Source organism: Rousettus aegyptiacus, unplaced genomic scaffold (genome assembly GCF_014176215.1).
Source record: "Rousettus aegyptiacus isolate mRouAeg1 unplaced genomic scaffold, mRouAeg1.p scaffold_m13_p_10, whole genome shotgun sequence".
In the NCBI taxonomy this organism is placed as follows: domain Eukaryota; kingdom Metazoa; phylum Chordata; class Mammalia; order Chiroptera; family Pteropodidae; genus Rousettus; species Rousettus aegyptiacus.
The window spans coordinates 787,768-815,222 of NW_023416285.1; the positions used below are offsets into that span (position 1 = coordinate 787,768).

General features: G+C 59.2%; 1 protein-coding gene, 1 long non-coding RNA gene and 1 pseudogene across 5 annotated transcripts in view; 1 reads left to right on the forward strand and 2 right to left on the reverse strand.

Moving 5' to 3' along the window:
• Window positions 1-1,136: 1,136 nt before the first annotated feature.
• LOC118607833 lies at window positions 1,137-1,729 on the reverse strand. The gene is made up of 2 exons (XR_004952870.1): window positions 1,633-1,729; window positions 1,137-1,514 (listed from the first exon to the last, which is right to left on the reverse strand). It is a non-coding gene; the product is annotated as an uncharacterized LOC118607833 (long non-coding RNA).
• Window positions 1,730-6,566: 4,837 nt separating this feature from the next.
• Window positions 6,567-27,455, forward strand: part of NSD2 (nuclear receptor binding SET domain protein 2) — a 55,884-nt gene continuing 34,995 nt past the window's right edge. For 3 of the 4 annotated variants that reach the window (XR_001598693.2, XM_016159222.2, XM_016159223.2), the window contains exons 1-3: window positions 6,567-6,720; window positions 24,541-25,171; window positions 26,939-27,104. Coding sequence is in view for 3 of the 4 variants with exons in the window: in XM_016159222.2 (XP_016014708.1) it covers window positions 24,578-25,171; window positions 26,939-27,104 (760 nt within the window). In the remaining variant the exon portion in view is untranslated. Of the gene's footprint in view, window positions 6,721-24,069; window positions 24,184-24,540; window positions 25,172-26,938; window positions 27,105-27,455 lie in introns of those variants that run through there. The other variant, XM_036227404.1, reaches the window with a different exon arrangement.
• Window positions 19,294-19,412, reverse strand: LOC118609160 (annotated as a pseudogene).

Consider the following 27,455-nt stretch of genomic DNA (forward strand, 5'->3'; position numbering starts at 1 on the left):
GCTGTAGCTGTATAACCTGTCTCGATGTGCGGTGCTGCCAAACACTGACTGCTTTTTCCCCTTGTTACGGCCATGTCTTCTATTTCCATTGTGTGCCCAACGGCTTTTTATTACGTGTTGGTTATATCGCAGACGACAGGCTCTAGGGTCTCTGAATTCTGTTTTCCTTCTCTGGAAATGACAGCGTACCCTCTCCGAGGTCACCTCGCTGAACACCTTGTGGTCCTGCCTTCTTCCCCTTTGAACTGCGCTTTGGGGGGAGCCAGCTTCCGTGTTAGGAGGAAACCCAAGTGGCCTCCGGAGGGGCCCTCGTGGGGAAGGACTGAGGCTCCTGGCAGCGCCCAGCACCACGGCACAGACCTGCTATTGGCCCACCACAGGCCCTACCAAGCCTTCAGGTGACGGCAGCCTCCTGTCTGCCACCCCGCGGGACACCTTGAGCCAGGTTGTCCAGTTCAGCCATTCCCGAATTCCTGACCAACGAGACTGCATGTGATCATGTTTACTGTTGGTTTGAACCACGAGATTCTGGGGTAACATGATATGCAGCAACAGACAATGGAGACCGGGTGTATCTAGAGAATGTTTTGCTCTAGGATAGGGCCAGGGGATGGATCCCACATCGCAGCTGCGTGCCTGGGATGTTCATGGCAGGTGTCCTCTGGCAAATCTGGGTGTCTTGCCCTAAGCACGTGTAGCCCAGTCCTTGTCCAGGGACAGTGGGGGCATTTAGACTCCCTTCTCCACACTTCTCCAGTGCCCTCCCCACAGACGCCAGCTGAATCGCTGTCCCCTCAGCTCAGTGGCACAACATGCTGTGGTTGGACCGCATCTCCCTATGCCATGGGAGGACACTGCCTGCACATGGAGATGGGGTGGTCAAGGTGGACCTCGTAAAGGTCCCTTCACTGGGGGTCGCAGTCCTGCACGTCTTGTTTCCCGTGGCCTGAAGACAGCTGCCGGGTCCGTTGGTCTGTAACCAGTTTCCTCTGCAACGGCTGCTTCCAGCCGAAGGGGGGGTCTGCTCCAGGCTTGTTACAACTCACAGCAAAAGCCTAGGCTTTGCTTTGTAAGAGCCCCTTCTACACGTGTGGGTAAACTGGTGCGCTCTGATCAAGGCTGAAATTTAATTAAGGGTAATGGACCATCGTCAGTAACTTAGTTTGACAAAGCTGCCATGGAAACCTAATGGTGTTGACTCTAGGGGAAACAGGTGTGTGGGGGACTCCATATTGGCACTGCATCTTTTCTGTAAATGTAAAATTACTGCAAGAAAAAAATAACGAAATAGATCCTTCTGGCTGGGGAGCGAGGAGGAGGAGGGGGGTTCCGTGTCCCGTGTGCCTGCCTGTCGGACTGGCTCTGAGTGGCCGCTCCTGCTGTCTGTGATCTGTCCCCAACTCAGAGGGCGAAGCGGGCCAAAGCGCTCCCCAAGCTGTTACCAGTGCTTCTTACATCGCGGGCTCAGGAGAGACTTTTATTTTCTCCTTTCTGCTGTTCTGGGTTTTAATTTCCTGCAATTTTCATAATTAGAAAAAGAAGTGTTACTTTAGTATAAAATGATGTTTCTTTAGTTAAACCCTGAGCGCGTGGGCAGCGCTGGCTGCGGGCCCTCCCTGGGTGGTCCTCCACCTGGGGCAGCCGCTGCGGAGGAAGGAGACGCAGGGGCCGCAGGAGGTGTGGGAGCGACATGACGGAGGTCGCCCGTCTTCTCGCCACTGCCCTCCATTCTCGGGCATCGCTTCCTTCCCTTAGAGGGACCCAGGAACTCCTCAAACCCAAGAGCCAGGCCGCGCCCTCCCCACCCCAGGGCGTGGAGTCGGGAGGCAGGAAGGTGAACCGCGGGAGCCGCAGCCGGGCGAGGCCGCGGGGCGGGGCTTTGACGCGCTCGGCCAATGCGGTGGGCGGGACCGTGTGGGGCGGGGCCCGGGGGCGGGGCCAGGAAGGCGGGAGGCCTGCGGCGGGCCGGCGGCGCAGGTCTCTAACCCCGCGGCTCCCGCGGCCAGGCGGGGCCTCCACGTCCTCCCCTAGAACGTGCGAGCTTGGCTGCCCCAGCCGCGCTGGCCCCGCTCGGCTCCCACCGCCCCCGGGTGTCCCCTGTGCGTTTTGGAGGGAGAGCAGCAGGGCAGGTGCGAGCACGAGCCCCGGGGAGGCGGGCTCTGCCCTGACGCGGCCATGCCTTCCCTGCAGCCGCTCCCGGAAGGGGTACTGCGTTATCACTGACACGTTTTCCTCACAGAGGCCTCACACCTGCCCAAGGTCGTACAACTAGTAAGAGAGGCGTGGGTTGAATTGTATCCCCCAAGAGATATGCTCAAGTCCTAACCCCCTGCTTGTGAATGCGACCTCATGTGGAAACGGCGGCTCTGCAGACACCCTGGTTAAGAGAGGCAGGTCATCAGGTGGGCCCCGCTCCGATGACCGGTGTCTTCATTAGAGAAAACAGGCAGATGGGCACACAGGGGGACGGGCTCGCGAACACAGAGCCTGGGGCAGGAGTGATGCTGACACCAGCCACGAACACCCCGGACTGCCGGCCGCCACCAGAAGCTAGGAAGACGCGGGGAGGTAATCCCCCGGGGGGGCCTTCGGAGGGAGCATGGCCCTACACACAGCTTGCTTGCAGTTCTGGAGCATGGCCTCCAGAAGCGTGAGAAAATAACTGTGTGGTTTTGCGGTACTTTAACCAGCGGCTCTAAGGAACCAGCAGTCCGGCTCCAGGCAGCATTGCCCCCCTGGGATGAACACGGGCCGTGAGTTCCCTCCAGCCAGCCTGGGAGGAGGTCAAGGAGGGCTTCTGCAGAAAGCAGTATCACAGCTAAGACCTGGCATGGGGCAGGGGACGGGTCGAGGAGAAATTCATTTCCGGACCTGCCTAGGGAGTGTGTGTGGCTGTCACAGGGTGACGTCTGGGGTCTGGGGGGAGTCAGCTTCACAGCCCCGGAGCTCTGGGGAGAGGGCTGGGCTGGCGAGGCAGAGCTGATGCTCTCCCTATCCCTGAAAGTCCAACACGAGTTTGGCTGAGGAGTGGGACTTGTGTGAGGGGCACTGGGGACACAGAGCAGGATTTTAAGTACGTGGGTAATATGGTCAATTATGTAGCTTAAAAAAAATGCAGAGAGTGGACTGGAGGGGGAGAAAGTAGGGCAGGGAACCCACCGGTGAGGATAAAGCTGACCCTAATTCGGGGCCGGAAGCTGAGTACGCCCCTGGCAGTGGTGGGGGCAGAGCAGCGGGAAGGGAGGGACTGGAAGAGAGAGAGTTTGGGAAGTGCAATCCGGGATGGGGGAGGGGAGTCCTGGGGCTCTCCAGGAAGCAGCCTTTGAGGAGGGGAAGATGAGTCTGCTGTTGCCTCCAGGACTGGACCTGGTTCGGGGCTATGGTTTGCTCCTGGAGGTGACCACTGAGACTCTGATGACAGGCACCTCAGGCCTCTTGGGAGCTCCCTTAGGTAAGCCCAAGGCGACATAGAGAGGGGTGGGCAGGGAGAGGTCCCCTGCTTGGCCTCCCAGCCATGGCTCGGGCGGGGCAGATTTTGCAGGGTCTCAGCCTGCATGTCCATTTCCCTGTCTGGCAGGGACCCAGACTCAATAGAGGGTTGGGCCATGTGGCCCACGGGGCCTTGCAGTACCATCCGATGGCTCCTGAGATCTGTTCCAGTGGACCGAGGTGGTCCTTTAACTGGGCGGGAGTGGAGGCAGAGACCTGCCTTGGGAAGGGCGAGCTTCCAGCCTGGAGCACAGAACGGTCATGGCTGGGAAGGGGCTGCGAGAAAGCCAGGGGATGGGAGGCCCCTGCCTTGCTCGACCTGGGCTGAGGGGAGCGGGCTTGCCTCCCCTCCCCTCCCCTCCTTGGAGGCGGGGGCCACCTGGGGCACAGGAGGAGGGGCGGCTTGAGACCACTGGTTTCCACTTGGAAACCCTCTTTATTTGGCGGGGAATGGAGAAAGGCTGGGGTCAGAGTGCACGCATCCCCATGGAAACAGCAATGAGCCTGGCCCCTGGGGGACCCTGGCCCTGGTGGGGGATGGGGAGGCCAAGCTGGGGCTCAGGGGCTCCTCTGGCCAAGGGGCCTGGGCCTTGCCTTTGCCAGCAGCTTTCACAGGAAGGCCCGGGCCAATGAGCAGCAGGGACTGTGGCAGTGAGGAGCAGGGAGGAGGAGCCCCTTCAGCGCGGTCCACAGGGAGAAGTCGAGGGCAGAATGGATGGTGCCTGAGTAGGCAGCTAACAGTGGGCAGCCAGAGGTAAGAAGGCTGCAGGCCTTGCAGCCAGGGGACTCCCAGTTCTGCTTGACTGTCTGAGAGGCTGCGGGTGCAGGGGGGAGCAGGTGGAAACCGAGATGGAAGGCAGCTGAACCCCAGCAGGCCAGAGCAGGGCAGCCCTTGCCCTCTGGAAGGCCTCTTGCTGCTTTATGTCAAGACTTAGTCCCTCCATTGACTGCACTCACCCCCACCTGAGTATGGAGTTTTCATTCAGAGAAGTGACAAGTCTCAAAGAGACCCAAACATGTTTGGTTCCAGCTGCTGGTTCCTTGAGTGCCCTGCACGCCGGGGGCTCAAGGTTTCCTCTCCTGGCCCTCAACCCCACCCTGGCATGAGGCCTGCTACCCAAGAACAGCTGTTCTCTCAGCCTACAGTGTTGAGGGGTTAACCAGGCTGTTCCCACCAAAATAGTTGCCCCAGGAAAAAGTGCCTACCGGGGGAGCCGCCAGGTGCACCTGTGAAGGGCAAGCACCTGTGAGGGGCGTGCACCTGCAGATAGGGCCTCCTTGCTCAGGAACCTGCTCATCAGCTTCCTGTAGTCCATGGAACAGGGCCTCGGCTACGGGTAGGGCTGGGGGGCTGTCAGCCCACTAGACTCGCTGAAAAGGCCTCAGGATTTCCACGAGACAGCTGGGCCGGGTCGGGTCCAGGGAGGCCTGTGCTGGGTGGGGAAAGACCAGCCAGCTTCCAATAACTTTCTTCAAGAAAATCCAAATACACACTCATATGTTTTGAATAAATTTACATGATGATTGCACTATTCTAAATGCAGACCCCACCCCTCCTTTCTGGGGAAGAGGAGCCTTTTATTTCCAATCTGTGAAGTTGAATGAGACACGTGGTGATTTATCTTATACTGCAGGGACTTAAAAGGTGCTAGGAGGCTTGAAGTTTGCAGGCTTGCTCTCCAGAGGGGTCCAGGACCTGGAGAGGGCACCTGTTCTCCCCACAGCCAGAAGGATATGGCAAAATGCAAATGTGAAAGGGCTACTGCCCAGCTAGACCCCTTCCAAGGGCTGCCCATGGCCAAGCACATCTGTTCCAGTTGCTCAGAGGCCCCAGCGCCGAAGGACCTCACCACTTAATCTTTGGACAGAAGGGCGAACAATCCCATAACCCCCTTCAGGTGGGTCACTGGGGGTGCGTGTGTCCTCTTTGCCCCAGTCTGCCCCAGGGCAGTGCCTGCTCCGGGGGCAAGCAGCTGCAGCTCCTAGTTGGCGGAAGAGCAGAGTGAGACAGCCAACTTCTCTGAAGTAAGTGTTGTCTACTAGAATCTTGCACTGGCAGAACTGACCAGGCCATTATACCCCCACCTCCGGGTGTGTGCTTCTTCAAGGAAGCGAGACTGGCGGTGAGGTGGCTCTGGGCGGAGGCCCTGTAGAAGCTGGTAGCCGGAGGCTGCGGAGGAAGACCCTCCTTGAAGGGAAACCCGAGGCGCATCTCTGCGTCCATTACACCAGCCAGCCTAGTGTCCTGACCGCAGGCAATGATCTCCCCAAAGCTGGATTCTGAGCAGAGGCTGGCACCCCTGGGCCTCTGCCTCACTAGAATGGCACGTCCCCCAGCAGCTGCAGAGACTGAGTCCTAACTCTGACAGTGTATCCCCATGGAAGGCAGCTCCGGGTTTGTGACCGTCGGTGGTAAGTCTGTGCTGAAGGGTTCAGGAGCGCAGGCATGGGGCGGCTCTGCGCCATTTTCTGCAGCCCCGGGAGGCCTCTTCACGCCCCCCGCCAGGCCCAGCTGGGTCTCTGCGTGCAGGGGCAGCTGGAACCCGACGCCAGCGCTCCCCGGGGCGGCGGCGAGGCCAGGCCGGCGCCTTCATCCCGCCGCCGCCGCTGCAGGGCCGCGGCCGAGTCCCCGGGCACCTCCCGCGCGCGGCGCGTGCGAGCGAAGGGCGCGCGGCGTGGCGGGGAGCGAGCGGTGCCGCGGCCGACGTCCCGGGCTGGGCCGGGGGCGGGGGGCGGGCCCGCGCGCGCCGATTGGGCGCGCGGCCGTGACGTCAGCACGCGCCCTCGCGCGCCGGCCGCTACCTCCCGCTCCGAGCTTTCGGCTCTGCTGCTGCCTGGCGCGCGCCCGGCCGAGCAGCGGGAGCGGGGCGCACGTCGGCGCCGGTCTGAGGCGGCTCGCGGGGTCCCGCGGTCCCGGCCCGCGCGCCCCGCGTCCCCCACCGCCGCCCCCGCCCCGCCTGGCCGCCCGGCGCCGATTTGAAAAGCCCGGCCGCGGCCCGCGAGCGCGGCAGCCAATCAGCGGCGCGCACTTTCCCGCGGCTTCTGCGGCGGCGGCGGCCCGGCGGCGGCGGCGGCGGCGGGCGGGAGGCGCGGGGGCGGGGTCGGCGCCGCGCGCGGAGAGCTTCGGCCTGGCCTGGCCGCGCCGCGCCCGCCGCCGCCCCCTCCCCTCCCGCCGGCGCCGGAGCCGGAGCCGGAGCCGATCGCCGCGCCCGAGGATGCGACGCACCACAGGTCTCTGAGGCGCCGCCGGCCGCCGGGGGCTGAGGGCCGGGGCCGGGAGCGCGGGCGGGCGCGGGCGGGCGGCGGCGGCGGCGGGGCCGGCGGGCGCGGCCATGTTGGGCCCTCCGCCGGCGGCTGCACCTGTGCCGGCCTGCGGGCCGGGCGGCCTTTGTTCGCCGCCGCGCCGAGCGGGCCGGGCCGGCTTTGTGAGGCGCTGCCGGCGCCGGGCGGTGGGAGGGGCGCGCCGGGTCGGCGCGGAGGCGCTTTTTGTCTGCAGCGGGCTCCCGGGCCGCACGGGCGGGCGCCGGCCGTTGGTCAGCGCGGGCGCCCGGCAGCCGGGCCTTGGCAGGTGGAGGCGCGGGGCCGGGCCAGGGGCCCCCCCCGGAGCGGAGGGCGCGCGGCGCTCCCGGGGCCCGCGCTCCGTGCCCCCAGCGCCGCCCGCCGCGCCGCCCCCGGCCCTCGGGGCGCTCGAGGGCCCCTGCGGCCTCCGGACACGCAGGAAGCAGCTCGCTCTCCGTGTGCGCGGCCGGCCCGGGCCGCCCCGCAGGAAGGGCGGTTTAAAATCTCGGCGTTTAAAAAACGCTGATCTTGACTTTCGGTAGAAAGAACACAGACCCATTGCGGCGTTCGTCTTTTCTCCCGGGAGCCCGGGATCTGAACAGTAGTCCCAGGCTTGACATTCAAGTTGAAACTTAGTATCACAACGACGGAACCCTCTGTAGGCAGAGAACCGGGGCTCCGGGCCGCGCGTGTGACGGGCCCGGGCCCTAGGCGAGCGGTTCGGCGCGGCGTGGGTTCGGAGCGAGCCCCGGGAAGTTCTTGGCAGTGACAGCCCCGCGCTCCGACTTCCAAGGCCTTGACTTTTAAATGAGTCAAACACCAAGAGGTGCGCCTGTTAATTACTAAGCAGCTAAATACCTCAGGGCAGAGCCACACATCAATTTTGTCGACTCTGTTTCATGTACTTTTAAATAAGGTTATCAAGATGGGAAGTGAGCTGCCCCATAGATGCAGCTGGGACTTTAACTCTTTTATTTTCCGAAATGGTTTGAGTGCCCCGGTTACGTATTTAAAGTGTGAGGAGAGCAACAATATTAAAAAAGGGACCGCGAGCAGCGACGGAGGGAAACCAGCCCTGTGACATAGCCCCTTCCTGGTGCACTTGGCGGTGCCCCTCTGCCCGCCGCGGTTCAAATCCAAACTGCTGCGAAGCGGGGAGGACTCATGCCTTAAGCACGACTACTTTGAGTCATTTCCTTTTCTTCCATTTTCTCAGACGCCCAGCAGCCCGCAGTTTTAGGCCAGTGGTTGCTAAAGCGAGGGTTCATGCCTGGTGGTGAGTTCATGTGAGCTTTTGTGAAGAACTGATGTGTTCAGTACAATAACCCTCCCCTCCTGGCTGCCTTGCTGCCCACGAGGCTGGCCTCCGATACCAGCCGGCCGTCAACATCCCAATTTAAGAGTATCAGATAAGCAACTTAATGAGTTTCAAAGAATGAAGGCAATTTATTCTCCTCTGCACATGTATGACATATTCATGTGTAACTCATAAACATAGCGAAGTTTGGAGAGGCAGAGAAAAACAAGGTAAACGGCCTCCGTGGTGGACACTGGGCTTCTGGGTTTCAGGCAGGCGATTTACACAGGGCTGTTGAAACAGTATCTGCCTAAAAGTGAGGAACCAATGCTGAGTGGGCCTGTTAGAGACCCTGTGGAGGGGGAGGGGAGAGGGGTTGGGCTCTCCACCCACTCTGTCCTCCCCTACAAGTAGTCCAGCTTTAAAAGGTTTATTCCTATGGCAGATTGTAAACTAGTTACTTCCTTTTTTATGGTTTGCTGCTTTGGCGTAAGACATGTAAAAGTGGGTGGAATTAGACTTACTGAGAAGTGCTGGTGAGAGGATGAAAAACACTTGTGGAGTGTGTGCTGCATGCGATACGGCGTTCCTGTCACTGAGAGCATGTGCACGGACGTGTTAAAACGGTGCTGAAGTTCATAATCCAGATTTCTTTTGCCCTGCGCCGTTAGGGTGGACAGATAATCTTTCTGAGTGAATGCTTTGATGAGCAGGAACTGGAGATCCACAGCTTTACACGCACAGGTTCTGGCGTGCGGGTTGCTGGGTGTTTTTGTGGACTGCTCGGCTGTAGAATGTGTACAATTTGGGATCGGCATCTGTCTTCTGAGCCTCACTCTTCTGACGGACTGCAGTAAATATCCTTGTTCTCCAAGTATTTGGTGCCCTGTCCAAACTCCGGGCCTTTGCCTGGACTGTTGCTGGACTGTTGTGTGGACTGCTGCTTGTCCGCCCTTTTTGGGTACAGGGTACCCGCCTTTTAATGGCCACACGTGACCTTTCTCCTATGTTGGTTGAGCAGAAGGAGGACTTATAGCCTTGGGCAACCCAGCCTCTGCTGGTGCCCCTCATGGCAGGCTCTGGTAAATGCTGAATAAATGGACATATGACTTAGGTTAACAAACAGCCCATTTAATGCCAGAGCCTAGCCTCTCTTTTTTGTAAGTCAGCGTTGGAACAGAAAGGGAAGACACTGAGTAGGAAAGTAAGGGCCTGGCCTGAGGTCGCCCTGCTCGACTCCAGGAACCAAGGCCATGTTTGCCAGGCAGACCTGTTTTCTTTTCCTCATCTAGCTAACACAAATGTTAAATAAAAATTAATTACGAAACATCCCAAGGATATAAGTGCAACAGTAGAACAGACCTGTACCCACCACTGAGGTGAAGCGAGCAGCGATGTTTCTCCCGCAGCTCTTGGTGTCGGGAGCGAGGTGAAAAGCATGCACAGTGAAAGCAGGAGGCGACGTGGGGCTTCCGGAGGGTCGGCTGCGACTTTGCAAACTACCTTAATATGACTTGTTAATGTCTTCAGGAATGATGGCTTTTAGTAAGCACTTTGGGGAGAAAAAGACTTAAGTTGCTTCCCCCAGAGACTTGCCAGCATTTTACATTTGTTGGTTGGTTGCAATGTAGTTTTTGAAAGAGCTGATCGATTCGACAAAATATGGTTTGCTGGTGAAAAAAATCAAGATGGACCTCAAATTAGTTTTTTTTCCCTTGAGTCTGCCTTCCAAAAAGCCATTGGCCAATGAATGGCAAGTTTTCAAAGCATCGTCACTTCTGTAATACTTAGTGGTTCCCACGGCACATGCAAGGATAGAGACTGCACGGTGTGGGTTGGGCTGAGTGCTGGCCTTCCCAAGCCAACCTGTGGGGAATTGATGCTCTATTCCCGGAAGAAGTTGGGAACCTTAGTTTTTATGTTGAGTGAGTTATCGAAAGTTGATGGATGATGATGTGAATTTAGTTTGTTAGGCCGTGAAAGTATATTTATGTCAACAGCGTTTTCACGTTTCATTGCATTTCTTGGCATGTTCTAGCCTCTGTCTTGGAGGCCGACGGGTCAGAGAGCTTTCTGACCCCGGTGCACCAGCTCCGGTTGGCTCTGCACCGTGCCTGGTCTTTCTAAAATCACACGTGATTGATCACGTGAGGCCCGCTCTTCAAGGGCCTCCATTGCCCTTTGGGGTTCAAGACCAGTCTCACTGGGCTTCGTGCCTCTCACTGCGTTTCTTGCTTCGGCCGATCCCCCCGGCCCAGTGTGGGCACAGCTGGCTCTTCTCAGTTCTTGCCCTGTGTCTCTCAGCTCTGACCCCCCCCCCCCCAGAAGGCCGCCCTGAGGCCCGCCTGCCTGGGAGGCGCGGTGCGTCTCGGCAGCCACCACCCTGGCCGGCCTCAAGTCCCACAGCCACGTGTGGCCTCCGGCTGTTGCTCTTCCGTCCCGTCTGTGTGGGGCGCTCCTCCCTGACACCCGCACGGCTCATCCCTTGCCCGCCTCTCTTTGGCCCAGCTTCCCCTCGCTGGGCGCCTTCCCCGCCCGCCGTGCTGCCCTTGGGCCCACGCTGCCTGCCCCGCGTGCTCCGCAGCGCCTTCCTCTGGCGTCTCAGTGTGTGACGTTTGTCCAGCTTCCTGCCTGCACCGAACTGTCTCCTTCGGCTTTGGTTACTGTCGTACCCCCATGCCTAGAAGGGCACCTGGGTGGCTGTCAGCCATTCAAGTGACAACAACTGGACCCTCAGCCTCTGTATAATGTTTAGTGTGTGGCGTGTCCCAGAAGTGGTGTGGGTGACGGGGAGTGGCGTGAGCATGCTTGCCCTGTTGTGAGGTTAGAAGGGTGTCGCCTCACCATGGTCTGAAAAGAGGCTCACAGACAGCACTGGAGGATGGTGGCCTTCCCAAGGCACAGGAAGTGGGGGAAGAAGCGTGGACAGATGCAAGAGGGGGCCATAGTGATGTGGGTGGGGTGCAGCACAGGGCTCCAAATGAGGGGAGAGCTGGCCCCAAAATTCTGGGGTTCATGGTTTGAAAGCCTGGTGGGCGGGGCCCTGTTCTTGTTCCCTTGAGCTGGCAGAAAGGGAAGGTGGCCAAGTCGCTCATCTATCTCCCTCTGCTGCTCCTTAAAACGAGATCTGATCGCCCCAGCAGCCGAATGTGACCTGGTGCTTTACTGTTCCCCCGGAAGAGGGCACCCTCCGTCCTGAGTGGGGCATGTGGTCCCTGCCTGTTTTTCTCGAATCTTCACTGGGCAATCCTTCGTGCTGCTCTGAGATTTCATTGTTGTCTGGGGCAGCTCTGCCCCCCGCCCCGCCCCCGGTCCTTTGTGTGCGGGGCTTCTCCCCAGGCTGTCCTGCTGGGTGCGGCTGTCTCCTCGTGGCCCAGCCTCGTGTCCGCGAGTGCGGGCCCCCGACGGCCGCACTGCGTGCCTTCTCGCTCCCCTCTCTAGGCGCGAGTTTTCAGGGAGGGACCCTCTGCTGCGTCTTCTGGGCTCTGGGCCGTGCCCAGAGGCACCCCGTTAACATGGGGAGAGAGCTTTGGAGTCTTCTGTTTTCCTGAAGATTTTTATTTCATAGATAAGCGAATCCTAGATTTTTTAAAATTAAAATATGTTAGAAGTGAGAGGCTTCTGTGTTGCTTCCCCCAAAAGATGTGAAATTGAGGTGCCCCCTGTATAGAGGTCTCCCCAAGTGGCTTTGAGCTGCAAACCCTCTTCACCTCATCTCACTGAATCCTCCCAGCGGGAAACCGAGTTCCAGAGATGTTAAGTGATGTCCCAGAGTCACCAAGCTGTAAGTGATTAGAACGCCTGCAGGGCCTGCCCTGTGATGACTCTGTACTCTGGGGACCTAACTGTCCTGCCTCTCAGAGGACGCTTTAACATAAGGCTGTCTGTTCTGGAAGAGGAGGGCAGACCATTATATTTCTGTTAGAATGGACTTCTGTCCAACACTCCTTCCTTAATTGGCTGTCACCTGTGTGCCAGTGATGAGCCAGAACCCGTCCTTGGTGCCCTGGAGTTGACTGACCTGTGAGGGGATGTAACGGAGAGCCAGTGGGCAAAAGGTCACGTCTTTGGAAAACCTGTGAGATAGTCTAGCTAAATAATTGAACCCAAATCGGATCAAGCCTTTATCGCTAGCATCGTTTACAGGAAACGTGGGGAGAAGGGAGCACGCGAACCCCGCTGTAGGACGCCACAGCAGGTGTTGGCACGGGCGGGGGGGGGGGGCCTGCACGGCCGGCAGCCGGTCTCCCGTGCGGAGAGGAGGCGAGGGAGGAAGGGCCCGTGGCTGGTCAGAGACGGGCGGCCTGGGCTGACGGTACTTGAGATGTTCGGAATCGGGACACCGACTAGACCTGTTATTAAGGAGTTCTGACTTTCTAGCTGCCATAGTGGTTTTATTGTATTTAAGAAAAGGATTCACAGCCTTTAGAGACGCACACGCGTGTTTAGGTGAAGCGACACACCACCTGCGGTTTGCTTTGGAGTTCTGCGAAGGAGCAGTGCATGTGCGGCTGGCGACGCTGGCCCAGGTCGATGGCGGCGTGAGTGCGTGGGGCTCCGCCTCGTCCCTTTACGTGCACTCAGGATTCTGCCTAACGAGAAAGGAAGCTGCCATGGGCCTGCCGGGTCCCGTAGGGGACTGTGCCTGGCTGGGACCGGGTGAGGAGGGGCTTCTGTGGGGTCCCTGCTGGAGTGGAAAAGTGCTTGTTGGCGGGTGGGCGGGCACAGAGTGGGTGTGAGGGGTCCAGATGAGGGCACAGCCTGTGCAGAGACCCTGTGGAAGGAGCCGGAAGCTGGCAGGCGTGGCAGGAGCAGAGGATGCGGGGAGTATGTGCAGCAGGCTGGGAGGGGCAGGGTTTTTAGGCTGGGAGGCCCTTCAAGGGTGTGCGTGTGTGTGTGTGTGTGTGTGTGTGTGTGTGAGTGAGTGAGAGAGAGAGAGAGAGAGAGAGAGAGAGAGAGAGACGTGACTCTTTGTCTGGAAAGCACGTTTCCAGAGGCCTCTGGAACTGGCGGTGGGTTAGGGCAGAGTGAGGAGCGGGCGCCGGAGGCCAGGCGGGTGCGTCTGTTCCAGGCTAGGATCGCCCCGGTCGTCCCTGCTTTGCGCGGGGTTGCCCCCCCACTACTTGGTGTGGCCGCGTGGTTTGCTTGGCCAGTTGAAAGGGGCATGTCGCCTCTGTCGGCTCTGAGATGTGTGCTTTATCACACTTTTTTTCTGTCACTAACTGGGGAAACACATGTAATGTGAGCAAGGAAGAAACCTTCGGGTTGAGCCAAGGAACAAGTGGCCGCTCCTGGGCTTGTTACTGCACCATAACCCAGTCCACTGGTTCTCAGAGTCTGGCCTCCAGACGGGCAGCACTAACCATCTGGGACTGGTTAGAAATGCAGATTCTCAGGCCTGGCCCATCTCCCGACTAAGTTGCGAGCTCGAGCGGGGCTGGCCGTCCGTTCTGCTGAGCCCTTCCCCGGGTTCTGGTGCCCTCCCGTGGAGAGACCTGCCTGCCAGTGTGCTGGCCGCTGAGCCCGCTGGCAGACGGAGGGTGGGAGCTGGCGGTGGGCCCACGTTGGGACTCTGGGCAGGGGGCGGGGGGACAGGCTTAGCGGGGAAGGGTCCCGGCGTGCGGCTGCCGCGGCCCCTCACTTGGGATAGCAGAGCTGCCGGGGGAGCTGGCAGCGACGGCCCCGAGCTTTGTGTTCTCCCCGTCCCCGGCCTCCACCCCACTCCCCTGCGCCAGCCACCAGCTTGTTCTCTGTATCCGCGAGTTTGTTTTCGTTTTGTCTGTTTTGTTCTCTAGATTCCACTTACAAGTGAAATCGTGGTGTTTGTCTTCCTCTGACTTATTTCACGTAGCATGATGCCCTCTAGATCTGTCATGTTGTGCATGGCAGGACTTCATTCTTCTTCATGGCTGAGTAATATTCCGTGGTGTATATGTGCCACTTTTATCCATTTATCTGTCAGTGGGCACCTAGGTTGCGTTCATGTTTTCGCCACCCTAAATAATGCCACTATGAACACAGGGGTGCACATGAATTAGGGTTTTCATCTTGTTCGGATAAATACCCAGAAGAGGGGTTGCTGGGCCGTAAGAGAGTTCTATTTTTAACTTTTGAAGGAGCCGCGACACTTTTTTCCGTAGCGGCTGCACCAGTTTGCAGTCCCACCAGTAGTGACAGGTGCGAGGTGACATTGTGGTTTTAATCTGCATTTCCCTGATGATTAGCGATGTTGAGCATCTTTTCATGTACCCATTGGCTATTTGTCCTCTTCGGAGAAATGTCCGTTTGGGTCTTCTTTGTGCATTTTTAAATCTCATTGTGTCTGGAGACCGTGTCCTGCGCTGTCTCCTCGGCGCAGTCTTCACGTTTCCTTCCTTCCCGCGTCTCCTTCCCACCTCCCTCCCCCCCCTCCACCCTCGCCTTGCCTCTCCCTCCTTTCCTGTCCCCCCTCCTCCCTTCTCCCTCCTCCTTTTGGCAAGACTGTGGGATATGCATGGTATCTGTCTTCTGTCCCTTAGCAGTTGTGGAATGCCGTTAGCACTGTAATTTGGGGAATATTTTTACATTTTCGTGATGTTCCTTTAAACATCTAAAGGAGAACTTTGGATGGCGTATTCCCGTGCTTCAGAATTAGGAAGTGTGGTGTGACGATCTCTGGCCGCCCCAGCCCCCCGCCCCTAGCAGCGGCAGGGGCTGCGGGTGGACCGCGGGCCTGCGCGTGCTCCAGCCACAGGTGGCGGTTCTTGGGGGTTTCAGCCCGTCCGGTGTGTTCCTCTGGGCTCAGTTTCCCTTTGTTTCCGAGCTCTTGTCTGTCATAGTGAGTTTTCTTGGATGCGTGATCGCCCGCCACGGAGGGCTCATCGTTAAGATGGAGGTCCGGAGCTGAGGGGTGGTCTCCCTCCAGGCGGGGGCTTCACTGAGGGCCGGTCGATAGGGCCCCCACTGTCAGTGTCGGTAGGTGCTGTCCCCGGGCCCTGCAGGTGTCCTCTGGTGGCTGTGTCCTGTTGCTCAGAGGTCCACAGCCCTCAACCCCCGGGCTGTGGACCAGTACTGGTCCGTGGCCTGTCAGGGACCAGGCCGCTCAGCAGGAGGTGGGTGGCAGGTGCGCAGCGAAGCTTCATCTCTGTTTGGAGCTGCTCCCCAGCTCCACCTCAGATCGTCAGGCGTTAGATGCTCACAGGAGCACCGGTCCCTGGTGCCACACAGGCTGGGGACCGCTGTTGTAGCTCGCCGCCAGACTTTGAGGGCACCTCAGCTCGCTCCATGTCCCTTTGCGGGACCGAGCCCTCTCTGCCAGCGGAGGCGGGGGGGCCGGGCTGCGTGGCGGGTGCGGGGACTTCGTGCCGTCTCCTCCTCAGACACCGAGTCCCCGTTGCAGCACACCGAACGTCACTGTGCTCCAAGTGTATTCCAGAGGGAAAGGAAAGTAGTTCGCAGATGATGAGCGAGGCAGCCTTGTGTGTGACACCTGCCCGGTCGACAAGAGGCTGGGTATTTTAAAAATTGACCTAATACCCGCCATTTCAGTAAACCATTTGAGAGCGTATAATTCAGTGGTTTACGGCATATTCTCAGTGTTACACAACCATCACCATACATCCCTGAACGTTTGCATCACCCGAGTTAGCCCTGTCCCTGTGAGCGGTCACTCTGTCCCCCTCACCCCTCTCCTGGCAACCAAGGTCGGCCGCCTGTCCGCGTGCGCCCGTCCCCGGCACGTCTCGCAACCCGAACCATGCACCGCGGGGCCCTTCGTGCCAGGCGCCCGTCCCCGGCACGTCTCGCAACCCGAACCACGTACCGCGGAGCCCTTCGCGCCAGGCGCCCGCCCTCGGCATCGCGGGCAGGGCACGTCCGCCCCCCCGTCGTGTGCACGCGGCTCCTCGCGCGCTCGTCGGCGGTCGTCGGGGAGGTTTTTGCTTTTGTGAACGGTGCTGCGGTGAAGAGGCTCAGGCGGGCGTTTTCTGGACATGTTTTCGGTTCTCGTGGGTCTGTGCTTAGGGCCGGAGAAACCCCCTCTGCGTGACTGTGTCCCCAGCAGCGTGTGAGGGGCCTGGAGGCTGGACCTGTCGCTCTGGGAGTACAGCGGGGAGGCCAGTCGTGGGAGCGGGGCGGGTGTCAGCTCACAGCCGGCAGACAGTTGGGACTGAGGGCGCGGACAGCCACCCCCAGCTGCCCCGGAGTCTTGCTGTGGCCCCAGCTTCTTCGTAGCCAAACAGAATGGGCTCAGGTTGGTCACAAGGTTTACTGTCGCAGGCACATTGTGTAGGAGAAGCAGAACTTCTGAGTAAATTCTGCCTTATGAAATACGGCCGCTCCCTGGAGGACCCGTCTCGTGGGAGCAGGGGCCCCTGCCTGCTCCACAGCTGGGCTGCCGGCCTCATCGCTCTTTGTTGAGTTCTTCGCTAGAGGGACGAGGTCCTGGCGTCACACAGTGTGGGCAGTGGCAAACGTGCCGGGTGGACGATGGGGACCTGCGGTCGGGCGTGTCTGCCAACTTGGGCCCCCACTGCAGGGGCCTGCAGCTCGGCCCCTCTCCTGGCCCGGTGCCGCGGGCCGTGCTGGAGCCTTCTAGAGCCTTCCTGTTGTCCCTGCAGTGAGACCTCTCCAAGGCGACCTGCTCTTGGTCGGCTCCGCGGGTTGGGCAGGGCGGGCTGCGGCCTGGAGCGCGGGGCAGTGGGGCCCGCGGCGCCTGTGCGGCCGAGCGGGTCTGGGTCGCGCCGGGCCACGGCCAGCCCCGCACCGCATCTCCCCTCCCCCTTCCCGCTGTCTGGTGTCTGTGCGCGTGGGTGACCGCCTCCGGAGTGCCAGCCCTGGGCTCAGGGGATGCGCGGTTGCAGCGAGCTTCCCCGTGCCAGCACGGGTCTGGCCGTTGGTGAGTCGTTCGGGTGCCGGTCGTGGTCCAGGTGACCTTTCCCCGCACCACGGAACGCCGTTCCCACTCCGCAGTGGCTTTCCACCCGCCGTTCTGCTCCCCGTCCGCCGAGCCGGCCTCTCTGGGTGCTTCGCCTGCGGCGTGGGCCTTGGCGACCGGCCTCTCACTGAACGTAGCGTGTCCAGGTGCACCTGGTCGCCGCAGGCCTCAGCACCTCTCTCCCCAGGGCTGAGTGCTGGCCCCGTCTGCGTGGGGCACGGCGTGGCCGCCCTGCTGGCTTCCGCGTGGGGCAGCTACGAAGACACCTGCCGTAAACGTCCGAGCGCGGCTTTCTGCGTGTGGGCGTGAGTTCACGTCCTTCGAGTAAACGTGAGGCCGCGCTCAGCTTCGTGAGAAACCGCCCAGCTGCCTTCCGAAGTGGCGGTGCTGCGTCACGCTCCCGCCAGCGGGGGCAGCGTCCCGGGGCCCGCGTCCTCGCCAGCACTGGCCGGCGGCCGCGTCCGGGACCTTGGCCCTGCGGTGGCAGCGTCCCGGGGCCCGCGTCCTCGCCAGCACTGGCCGGCGGCCGCGTCCTGGACCTTGGCCCTGCGGCAGGTGCGCAGCGTACTCCCTGCCGCGGCCCGCGTTTTCCTGAGGCCGGGATGTGCAGCATCTTTTCATGGGCTTGTTTGCCATCACTGTATCTTTTTTGATGTCGCCTAAGGTCTTTGGCCTGTTTTTTTCCTGTTAGGAGGTTGTTTTATTTTCTCATTGTTGAGTTTTAAGAGTCATTTTTATATTTCGGATGACAGTCCTGTGTCGGATGTGTGTTTTGCACCTCTTTTCTGCTCCTCTGTGGCTTGCTCGTCTCATTCTTTTGACATTGTCTTTCACAGAGCTGAAGTTTTCTTTTTTTTTTTTTTTAAATGAAGGCAAACTTTTTCTTTCATGGGCTGTGCCTTTGGTGCTGTGTGTAAAAGGTCCTGCGAAAACCAAGGTCGTCTAGGTTTTCCAGAGGTTCATAGTTTTACACTTCACGTGCAGGACTGGGGTCCATCTGGAGCGGACGTGCGTGGCGGGCGTGAGGTCTGTGTCCTCACTCGCGCTGTGGCCTGTGGATGTCCCGTGGCTCCAGCGCCGCTGGCGGAAGACCTTTGTCCCGTCATGTTGTCTTCGCTCCTCTGTCACAGATCAGCTGACGGCATTTGTGGGGTCTGTTTCCGGTCTTTCGCGTTCCTGGCACCACAGCCGCACGCCGTGATTGCGGTGCCTCCGGAGCGTGTCGGGGAACGGGGGGGGGGGGTGGCCCTGCCGCGGGGGTCTCTTCCACATGGGGCGGGCCGTTCTGGGTCTTTTGCCTCTGCACGGCGTTTAAAATCAGCTGGTCGACATTCACAGAATAACTTGCTGGGATTTTTTTCTTTTTGCTTTTACTTTTCTTAGCATTTACTTGATGCTAAATTTACTCCTGGGCTGTAAGGTTTCATGTCTTCAGTTTCTTCTGGGACGTCTTTTTCTTTGCGCACCCTCCTCCTCTGGCTTTCGCAGTGAGGGTCGTCTCGTGTGGCAGGGAGCGTCCTGTAGGGGTTTGCGCGCCCACGGGCTCTGCGCGGCCTCTGGCTTTGTCCGCCTGGCTGTGCTCGGTGACCAGAGTCTGCATCCAGACCCTGGGGTCCGGCGTTGCCCCGCGCTTGTAGGCACGCGCAGCAAGCATTCGGCACTCGGGGGCAGCGACCCTGTGTCCAGCACTGTGGTTCGGCCTGGGCACACCTACTAGCTCCAGCATCGCAGCAACAATGGCACACATTGCTTCCGTGAAGGGACTTCCTTCAGGTGGTTGGTGGCCTTTCTGATGTGCTTGCCCTTGACGGCGTGGGCTGCTTCATGGGTGTTCTCAGAGTGAACGCAAAGATCTGATCCTGTCCATTTGCGTGATTTCGTGGGGTTTTCTGGGTCAGGTGATGAGGAGACATTTTTGGTGGTCACCTCAGGCCGCTTATGGGAAGAGCGCTCACTGGGATTTTGGTTGGCATTGCACTAACCTATCGATTAAGTTGGGAGAACTGACATTTTGACAGTGTTGGGTAATCCTGTTCATGAACATGGAATGTCTTTTTCATTTTTTAAATTGTTTGGCCTTATTCGTGAGAGTTTTGTAGTTTTCCTCTTCTAGGTCTTGTACATGTTTAGATTTATTTCTAAGTATTTCACTTTTGGGGGGGTACTGATGTAAGTAGTGTTTTTAATTTCAATTTCTACTTTTTCACAGCTGGTATATAGGAAAGTTGATTTATTTGAGTGTTGGCCTTGTGTCTCATAGCTTTGCTATAATTTCTTCTTAGTTCCAGGTTTAAAAAAAAATTTTTTTTTTTAATGCTTACAGCACCTGGTCTTCCTAGGTGGTCTTCCATCCAAGTACTAACCAGACCCAACTCTGCTTAGCTTCCGCGATCAGATGAGATTGGGGACGTTCAGGGTGGCATGGCCATAGTGTAGGTATTTTTTGACTCTTTCAGATTTTCTATATGCGTGATTACATCATCTGTGAACAAAAGACAGTTTCATTTCTTCCTTTCTAAACTGTGTACCTTGTATGTCCTTTTCTTGCCTTATCGCATTAGCTCGGAAGGAGAGTTTTTCATCTTGACGTGTTAAGTGCTGTACACCCAGCACGTGGAGTTCAGTGTCTGGCACACCGTAGACAGTCTAAATTTCTCAAAGAATGAAACGGGAATGTCATGTCTCGTAATCCCTCCCAAATAGTTTCCATCTCTTTATCAGCCATTTGCCTTGGTGATTCGTTCACGTTTATCTTATGATCTATTAATTGTATATTTAGCTGTGCTTAGTCTGTATTTAACTATCGAGCTTTTTATTGTGATGTCTGCTTTTCTCTCCCAGATCTGTAAGTTATTAAACAAAACACCCATTTCCTGTTCTTATTCCGTGGCAGCCCTTCCACTTTAACCTTCGCGCAGCTCCCCGGGTCCCCCTCACTGTGGGCGTGGGCTCGCTTGCTGCCATGTCTCTCTCAGTTCACTTCGCAGGGGTGTCGGAGGTCCCCCGAACCGTTGCCGAGGCCCCCTCGCAGGGCCCTGCCAGCATCACTCCTTTCAGACTTGTTTTTACGTAGGTTTTTGGGCCCAGGGTTCGGGGCACCACAGCCTCCGAGGCAGAGTCCTCCAGGTGCTTCCGGCTCCCAGTGGCGTCTGGTGGGCAGTGGTGAGGCTCAGGTGACAGGACCGGCCTGTGACAGCAGACTCTCTGCTGACTCCTGCTCTTCTTCCTCCGTGTCTGGAGCTACCCTGCAAGGCCAGTCCTCTGTCCCCAGGAATCGAGTATGGAGGGGACCGTGTAGTGAGTGGCTCGCCACGGTTAGGAAGCAGTGGAGCCGGGCTCCAGCCCCGGGCGGTGGCCTCTGTGCTCTGTGTTCCCGGGCCACGCCCAGCTCTCGCAGGCTGGGGTCCTGCCCTCGGTGGCCTGTACCCTGGAGAGCTGCCTGTGCCCCCTCCCCGTTTCTGGACCTAGGATTTTCTTTCCTGCTAGGAATAAGATGATGTAGCTAACTTTTTCTTTAAAAAACAGTTTGGCTGCTGTCACCAGAAATCTCCTGTAGCGTGTTAGCGTGGCGACGTAACGTGATGTGGAGCCGTTTGTGGACAGACCCTCCTCAGCCTTGGTGCGAGGGAGGGGCCGGCCCGCTGCAGGCCCCGGGCTGCCCGCCCCCGCCCAGCGCACCGGCCCGCGGGGCGCGTGTGGCGTTGCTGTTACCCGGACCACTGTTTTCTTTCACGTTAAAGAGACTTGAAGAAAATGTGGCAAAATCCTAAACATTGTTATTTTGGAGCAGTGGGTATGTAAGTTTGTCATGTTCTTTGCCACCCGCCCCCCCCACAAGAACGAGCAGTCACCGGAGGGCGGGGAGACTCGCCAGGGACACTCCCGGCCTTTCTTCTGTGGTTCCCGGGCTCTTTCGGTGTCCTACCGCCTGGTCAGGTTTTATATTTTTCTTAAAATGCTAGACGAAGTGAAAGATGTTCTGACTTAGTGGTATCGGTTTGGTAAAACAAACACTCTGAGAAAGGTCGCGCGGCCTCGCCCCGTGGGGAGGAGGCAGGGGCAGGCCTGGCTCTCGGGCCTGGGGGGGGAGCCTTCTCACAGGCGGGGCGGGGCGGGGCCCCTCAGGCGGGGAGGGGACCCTGCAGGGCTCAGGGAGGAGCAGCACCGGCTGAGGAGGAGAGGGAGAGGCAGCAGCAGTGGGGAAGGGCTGTGTCGTGGCCGGCATCACCACTCCCGTGACAGCCACGTCTCACATGCAAAACCTGAATGGCCCTGGACACGCCGTCAGGAGCCAGCGTCCCGGGTGGCGCGGGTCACACACAGGCCGTGGCCAACGCGGGCCCAGCTCTGGTGCTAAGTCCTGGCCCCGCGGCTTCCCAGCCCTGTGACCCCGAGTCCCTTCTGAGAGAAGCCAGGAGTCAAGCTCGTGTGAAATATCCCGAACCTCAGCCTGCGGCGGCTGTCCTCGGGTATCTGTGCACCGGCTCCGCCTCCCTCTCCCTCTGGTTGCAGGTCGCACCCTCGAGGACGTGTCGCGGAATGCTCAGTTCCCGCGGGGCCACCTTCCAGCGGTGTCCGTGCGTCTCGGGTCTCCCCTCCCCTGTGCCGCAGTTGTCATGTGTCATAGTCGTTAGGCTGCGACCCCACCGTCTTATGATTTTTCCTTTGTTATATGAATTTTAAAGAAACTACGAGGGACAGGTATCTTCCACGGCGGCTCACGCTTCCCGCGCCCTTGACCTGCGTTCTGGCTGCTCTTTCTCCTCCTCCAGGGGAAGAGCATCCTCAGCACTCTGCGTCGTGTGGACCTGCTCACAGCGTTTCAGTTCGTATTTCTTGTTAACTCCATTTGGCCTTCATTCTTGAAGGGTGTGTTTTCTGGATGTCAGGTTCCGGTGGACAGTTGGGTCCCCCACCATTACTCTCAACTTGTCACCCACTGTCTTCTGGCCTCTGCTTCTCTTGAGAGTAGATGATCACTCATAACCTTGTTTTTACCTCTGACAGCTTTCGAGATTTTCTCCTTATTTTTGCTGTTCAGCCTTTTGACTGCCATGCCCCTGGGTGTGGGTTCTCTTGTATTTACACTGCGTGGTGTTTGCTGAGCTTCTGGCATCTGTAAATTTATGACTGACCAAATTTAGGAAGTTTTTTTGGTTGTTTCTGTCCAAATATCTTTTCTGTCTCCCTTTTCCCTCTTCTGTGGCTGGAAGTGGGAATCCAGACCTTTGGATATCGTCCTATAGACTGCTGAGGCTGTTTCCTTTTTTGAAAAAATACTTTTACACAGTATTTTCAGATAATTTTTACTGATCTATTTTCAAGTTTCTTGATTTATATCTGATATGCTGTTAAGGTCATCCAATTTTTTTTTTTTTTATTGTTGATATAGTAATTATCAGTTACAGGATTTCCAGTTGGCTCTTTTTCATAGTTTTTGTTTTTCTGTTGCTGCTTCCAATTTATTACTTTATTATGTTTTAGTTTTTGTCCTTGAGCATGATTATAATAGATGCTTTGAGGTACTCACCTGCTGAATTTTAACATTTGGGCTATTTTGGGGTTGGTTTCTGTTGTTTACCTGTTTCTTCATGCTTAGTAATTTTGAGTTGTAGCCACGATGTTGTGAGTGACACCTTGTGGTTACTCTGGATTCTGTTATATTCCTCTTAAAAGTGGCCTTTTATTTTTAATTGTGTTAAAATGCGCTTACTATTGGGTTTACGTGGCTGGCTCGGCGGTGCTGGGAGCTGCTCACTGTGCAGCCCTGAGCGCCGCCCACACCCAGCGCTCGTTCCTCTTGCGAACCTGAACCTCCGTCCCTGTTGGACACTCACGTCCCCACCCTGCCCTCCCCCGCCTGGCCCCGCCATCTACTTTCTGTCTCTGCGGCCGTGAGGACGCCTGAGCGGCTCCCGCAGCGCTCGTCCTGCGTGGCCGGCTTCCTGCCCGGGGCCGGTGTCCCCCTGGCCCGTCCACGTTGCCGGCGCCCCAGGGTCCCCTCCTCTCTGAGGCCGCGTCGCCTTCCCCCGCCTGGCTCACCCTCGCGCGTCCGCGCTGTGGCAGTGACCGCCGCCGCCCTGCGCACAGCGTGCAGCCCGCTCTCCGGGCCCCCGCGCTCGCTCCCTGGTGGTGAGCGCCAGAAGTGGGGCGCGGGGCCGTCCGTGTTTAACTGTTTGAGGCGCCCGCAGCGGCGGCACTGCTCTGCGTTCCCCGACAGCACGTGGCTCCCTTCTGCCTGCGCCCCGCCGCGTGCCCCTGGTTCGGCCAGCCGTCCTCGCTGCGCGCGCTGGTTCTCACGGGCCCGTCTGGAGGGCGGTGCTTCAGCGTCCCCCCGTGGCGCTGCTGGCGACCTGCTGGGCTGTGGCCGGCGCTGCGGCAGCCGCCTCCGGCCTCTCCCCAGCACCCTTGGCGGTCGCCTCTCCGTTTCGCCCCCTGAGCCTGAGCCTCAGGTCCCCGCGAACACCCTGGGTGCGCGCCCCGGTGCTGACGGCTGTCTGCCGCGCGCGAGGCTCAGCCACCCTGTGTCGGCGGGGTGCACACGCCGGCCATCCCCACCCGACAGCCCGGGCATGTGCGGGGAGCAGCAGGCCGACTCGGCCCCCTTAGCGACTGTTCCCACGCGGGCTAGGCGTCCGTGGGGCACAACCGTCCCCAGCCGAGCGTCGCTGCTGGGCGCCGAGGGTGTCCCCAGTCTGGCGATGCCGTGCCGACTTTCCCGAGGGTCTCCTGGGTGGCTGTCCCAGTAGTGCATCCCCGCTGGAGTGGGTGACCCGCCCTTCCTTGTTCCTGGCCGCCCTCGTGGGGTTGGTTCCTTCACTGGGTGTTCCTCACCGGGGACTCTAGCTGTGCAGTGAAGACCCCACGTGACCTCAAGACCTCGCTCCCTGCGGGACAGTGACATCGGGCTCCGCAGTCGCCCTTGCCCTGCTCAGCCGCAGGTGGTGGCCCGCGAGTGCAGGGCGGCTCCCGTCGATAGCCACACGCCTGGCAGGGCGGGCGGCGGGGCAGCTTGCCGGCGCGCTGCTGTCTCGCTCCTGACCCTTGGCCTTTTGCTTCCCCCATCAGGCTGGCCCGATAGTGTGCTGGGCTTCGGGAGACCTGGTGTCACACTTTGCTGACCAGGCACTCCCGTGCATGTCGCTGAACCTCGGCCCGGGGGCCGCTTCAGCCATGACAGGCGTGGCTCTGTTAGCTGCCGCGGGTACGTGTACCGGGGCAGGTGGCAGTGTCCCTTTCAGGAATGATTAAGCAGATGGAGTGACCTGCCCACGGCCATGTTGCTTCTTAGATAGAGGTCGTGGCTGACTTGAGGTTCCTTGTCGGATACTTTTGTTGTCCTTAAAGTCTATTCCTGATCTTTTTCTTTTCGCTTTACCATTTTGTGATTTTGTATCTTTTTCGTGGGATTAGAACCGCCTCCTGTGACCCAAATCATTATGTAAGACATCATAAATTACCTCAAAAAACACCCAGAAGAAACCGCACAAAGCTATAGAGACACCGGCACACTTGTCTTCAGTTGTAAGAATAATGTTTCCTTTTCTTTTCCTTTTTCTAGGACTGTAGTGTTCTGAGAAAGGCAGCATCTGGACTGAATGGACTTTAACATCCAGGAAGGTCCTTTTTCTCTTCAGAAAGCTGTGAAGAGCGTAACAATGAAGCAGGCACCGGAAATCCTTGGCGCGAACGGGAAGACGCCAGGCTGCGAAGCGGGCCGCGAGTGCTCCGTGTTCCTGAGCAAGGCCCAGCTGGCCGGCAGCCTGCAGGACGGCGTCGTGCCCAAGTTCAACGGCCACGACGCGCTGCCCTTCCTGCCGGCCGAGAAGCTGAAGGATCTCACCTCCCGCGTGTTCAACGGGGAGCCCGGGGCTCCCGATGCCAAGCTGTGCTTTGGGCCCCAGGAAGCGAAGGGCGTCGGGACACCGCCCAGCACCGCCCCCGCCAAGAATGGCTCTCCGGAAATCAAGCTCAAAATCACCAAAACGTACATGAACGGGAAGCCCCTCTTCGAATCTTCCATCTGTGGCGATGGAGCTGCCGCCCCGCCCCCGTCGGAAGACGGTGGGCAGAGGCCGGAGGCCGTGGCCCGGCGGAGCAGGAAGAGGAGCCTGAAGTACGAGTCCTTGCTGGAGCCGGGCCTGGCCGAGGCCGCGCTGCCGTCCACGGGCTCGGGACCCCCGGATAGAAAGGTATGTGGGGACAGCACAGCCCCTGCTCCCTGCGCGGGAGAGCCGCGTCAGGACGCTGCCCCGTGCTCTGGGGAGGGGGAGGCGCGGGTTGGGGACAGGCATGGCCGATGAGGCGCCCCTGTGGTGGCGCAGGCCTGGCCCCAGAGGCCCGTGACGTCGCTCCTGGGCACGTCTTGCAAGGCCTAAAGAGGTAACGAGGCGTCCAAGTGTGACGTGGCCACAAAGAGGCCACGCAGTTTCTGAGCCCGGGTCTGGCTACTTTCAGCCCTCGCACCCGAGCCGCGTCCGCGGGTCCCTGCTCCAGACACCCTCTTCAGCCTGCTCTGGCCAGTGGGACGGGGGCACCTGGGTGGGCCTGGGTGGCAGCCATGTGGCGAGGTGCTCCATTCACTCCTCCCACGCAGCTGGCTGTCTGCGCCCCTGGCCCTCCACCAGCGGGGCCAGCAGGCGGTGCACTCCTTGAGGATGGGGCTGTGTCTTCCACCCTCATGTGCTCGGTCCCAGCACAGAGCACCGTGAACAGGCGTTCCCTCATCAGAGGCCGGGCGGGGGCCCTCAGTTAGCACGAGAATACGGTGCCCCGTGTCCTTATCTCATAAAGTGACACTCCGGAGGGCGCACCGCCTACATGAGAGACAGCCACGCAGGGCAGCCTGGCACCCAGTCCACCTGGGGCTGGGCTCTGGGAGCAGCCGGTGCCCACTGGGCCGCAGTGCGAGCTGCGGGCCCCTCGCCGGAACGGGAAGCTGCGACCGGCGCGGCTGGGCCCGTGAGCGAGGTTGGCATGTCTGGTTTAAAATTTTAATTGAGGCATTTTATTTGCAATTTCCACAGAAAGGAGGGGACGTGGTCCAGATTTCTTTGCAATTTTCAAAATAATGAACTTTGAGGGTTTAAAAATTATTTTTGCATGCCAGGGCGCTGGTTAGCCCTCGCTAACGCACTTACAGTGGCAACTCCTTGAAAGACCCCTTCGGTGGCCTGGGCCGCCACAGGGCCTCTGAGGTACGTGTGCGTCTGAGGCCAGCCCTGTCACTTGGTTCTGGTAGAGCTCGAGTAAGGCAGAGTGGAGACCGTGCGTGTCCCCGTGGGCTCGCCACGTGGCGTAGGCGACGGGCGTTGTGGAAGTGCCGTGCCCCAGCGCGCAGCGTCCGAGGGGCGGCCCCCGGTGCCCACTCCGGTCGGGCGTGCCCGCTGCACGTCCCCGCGGGGCAGAGCCGGAGCGGTGGGGCTGGCTCCAGTCATGTCTCAGCCTCCTCGCCCACCTGCGTTCCAGGGTGGGGAAACTGAGGCTCAGGGCGCCCAGGACTCAGATGGAGTGGTGGGCTGAGGCGTGCCGCCAGGCCCCTGATATCCTCGCCACACTGGGTCTGTTCACGCTGGACGATGCGTGTGCTTCAGAGAACGGACAGACCTGGGCGGAGAGGCCCAGCATTAGGGTGCAGATTTGGGGTTCCCTGAGGGTTCTTGACCGGGTGGATCAAGCACATTTAAAGACCACCCACCAGGCAAGGAAACAGATGGAGGTGGAGACCTTGGTGACGCCGAGCGCCTGCCGGGTGCAGACACTGGCCCACCCATCAGCCGAGGGCCCGGGCCAGCGCAGCTCTGCGGTGGTGGCAGGGCGGCCGTCGGGAAACAGTGAGGGGGCGCGCCTCGCTCGGGGGGGGTGGGGTGTCCGGACCTCTGGCCCGAATGACCGCCGGTCTCCTGTGCATGGGAGGCCGGACCCAGGTGTTGTGCATGTCTCGTGGTGGTCTCTTTCAGGTTCCAGCTAAGAAAGAGCCCTCCTGTCCGAGTACCGGCCGAGACCAGGACCCGCTGTTGAGATACAATGTCGGCGATCTGGTGTGGTCCAAAGTGTCCGGTTACCCCTGGTGGCCGTGCATGGTTTCTGCTGACCCACTGCTCCACAGCTACACCAAGCTCAAAGGTGCCGCGTTTGGGCCAGGCTCCCCCTCAGCCTCCCCTCCAGCTTCTCCCGCAGATAAGCCCTCCTCTGGTTCTCTTCCTGTTTTTAATTTTGATAAAACGCACATGGCAGAATCACCACTGTAACCATTTCAGGTGCACAGCTGAGTGGTGTCAAGCCCATCCCCGGGACTCTCCTCTTGTGAATGTGACCCTGTCCCCATCGAACATCGCTCCCTGCCCCCCACCCCACCTGCCCCCTCAGGCCCTGGCCGGCACCATCTGCTGTCTCTGGCTTTGACTTTCTTCCCTTTTGATTAGTGATGCTGAGCATCTTCCCATGGGCTCGCTGGCTGTTTGTTACGTCTTCTCT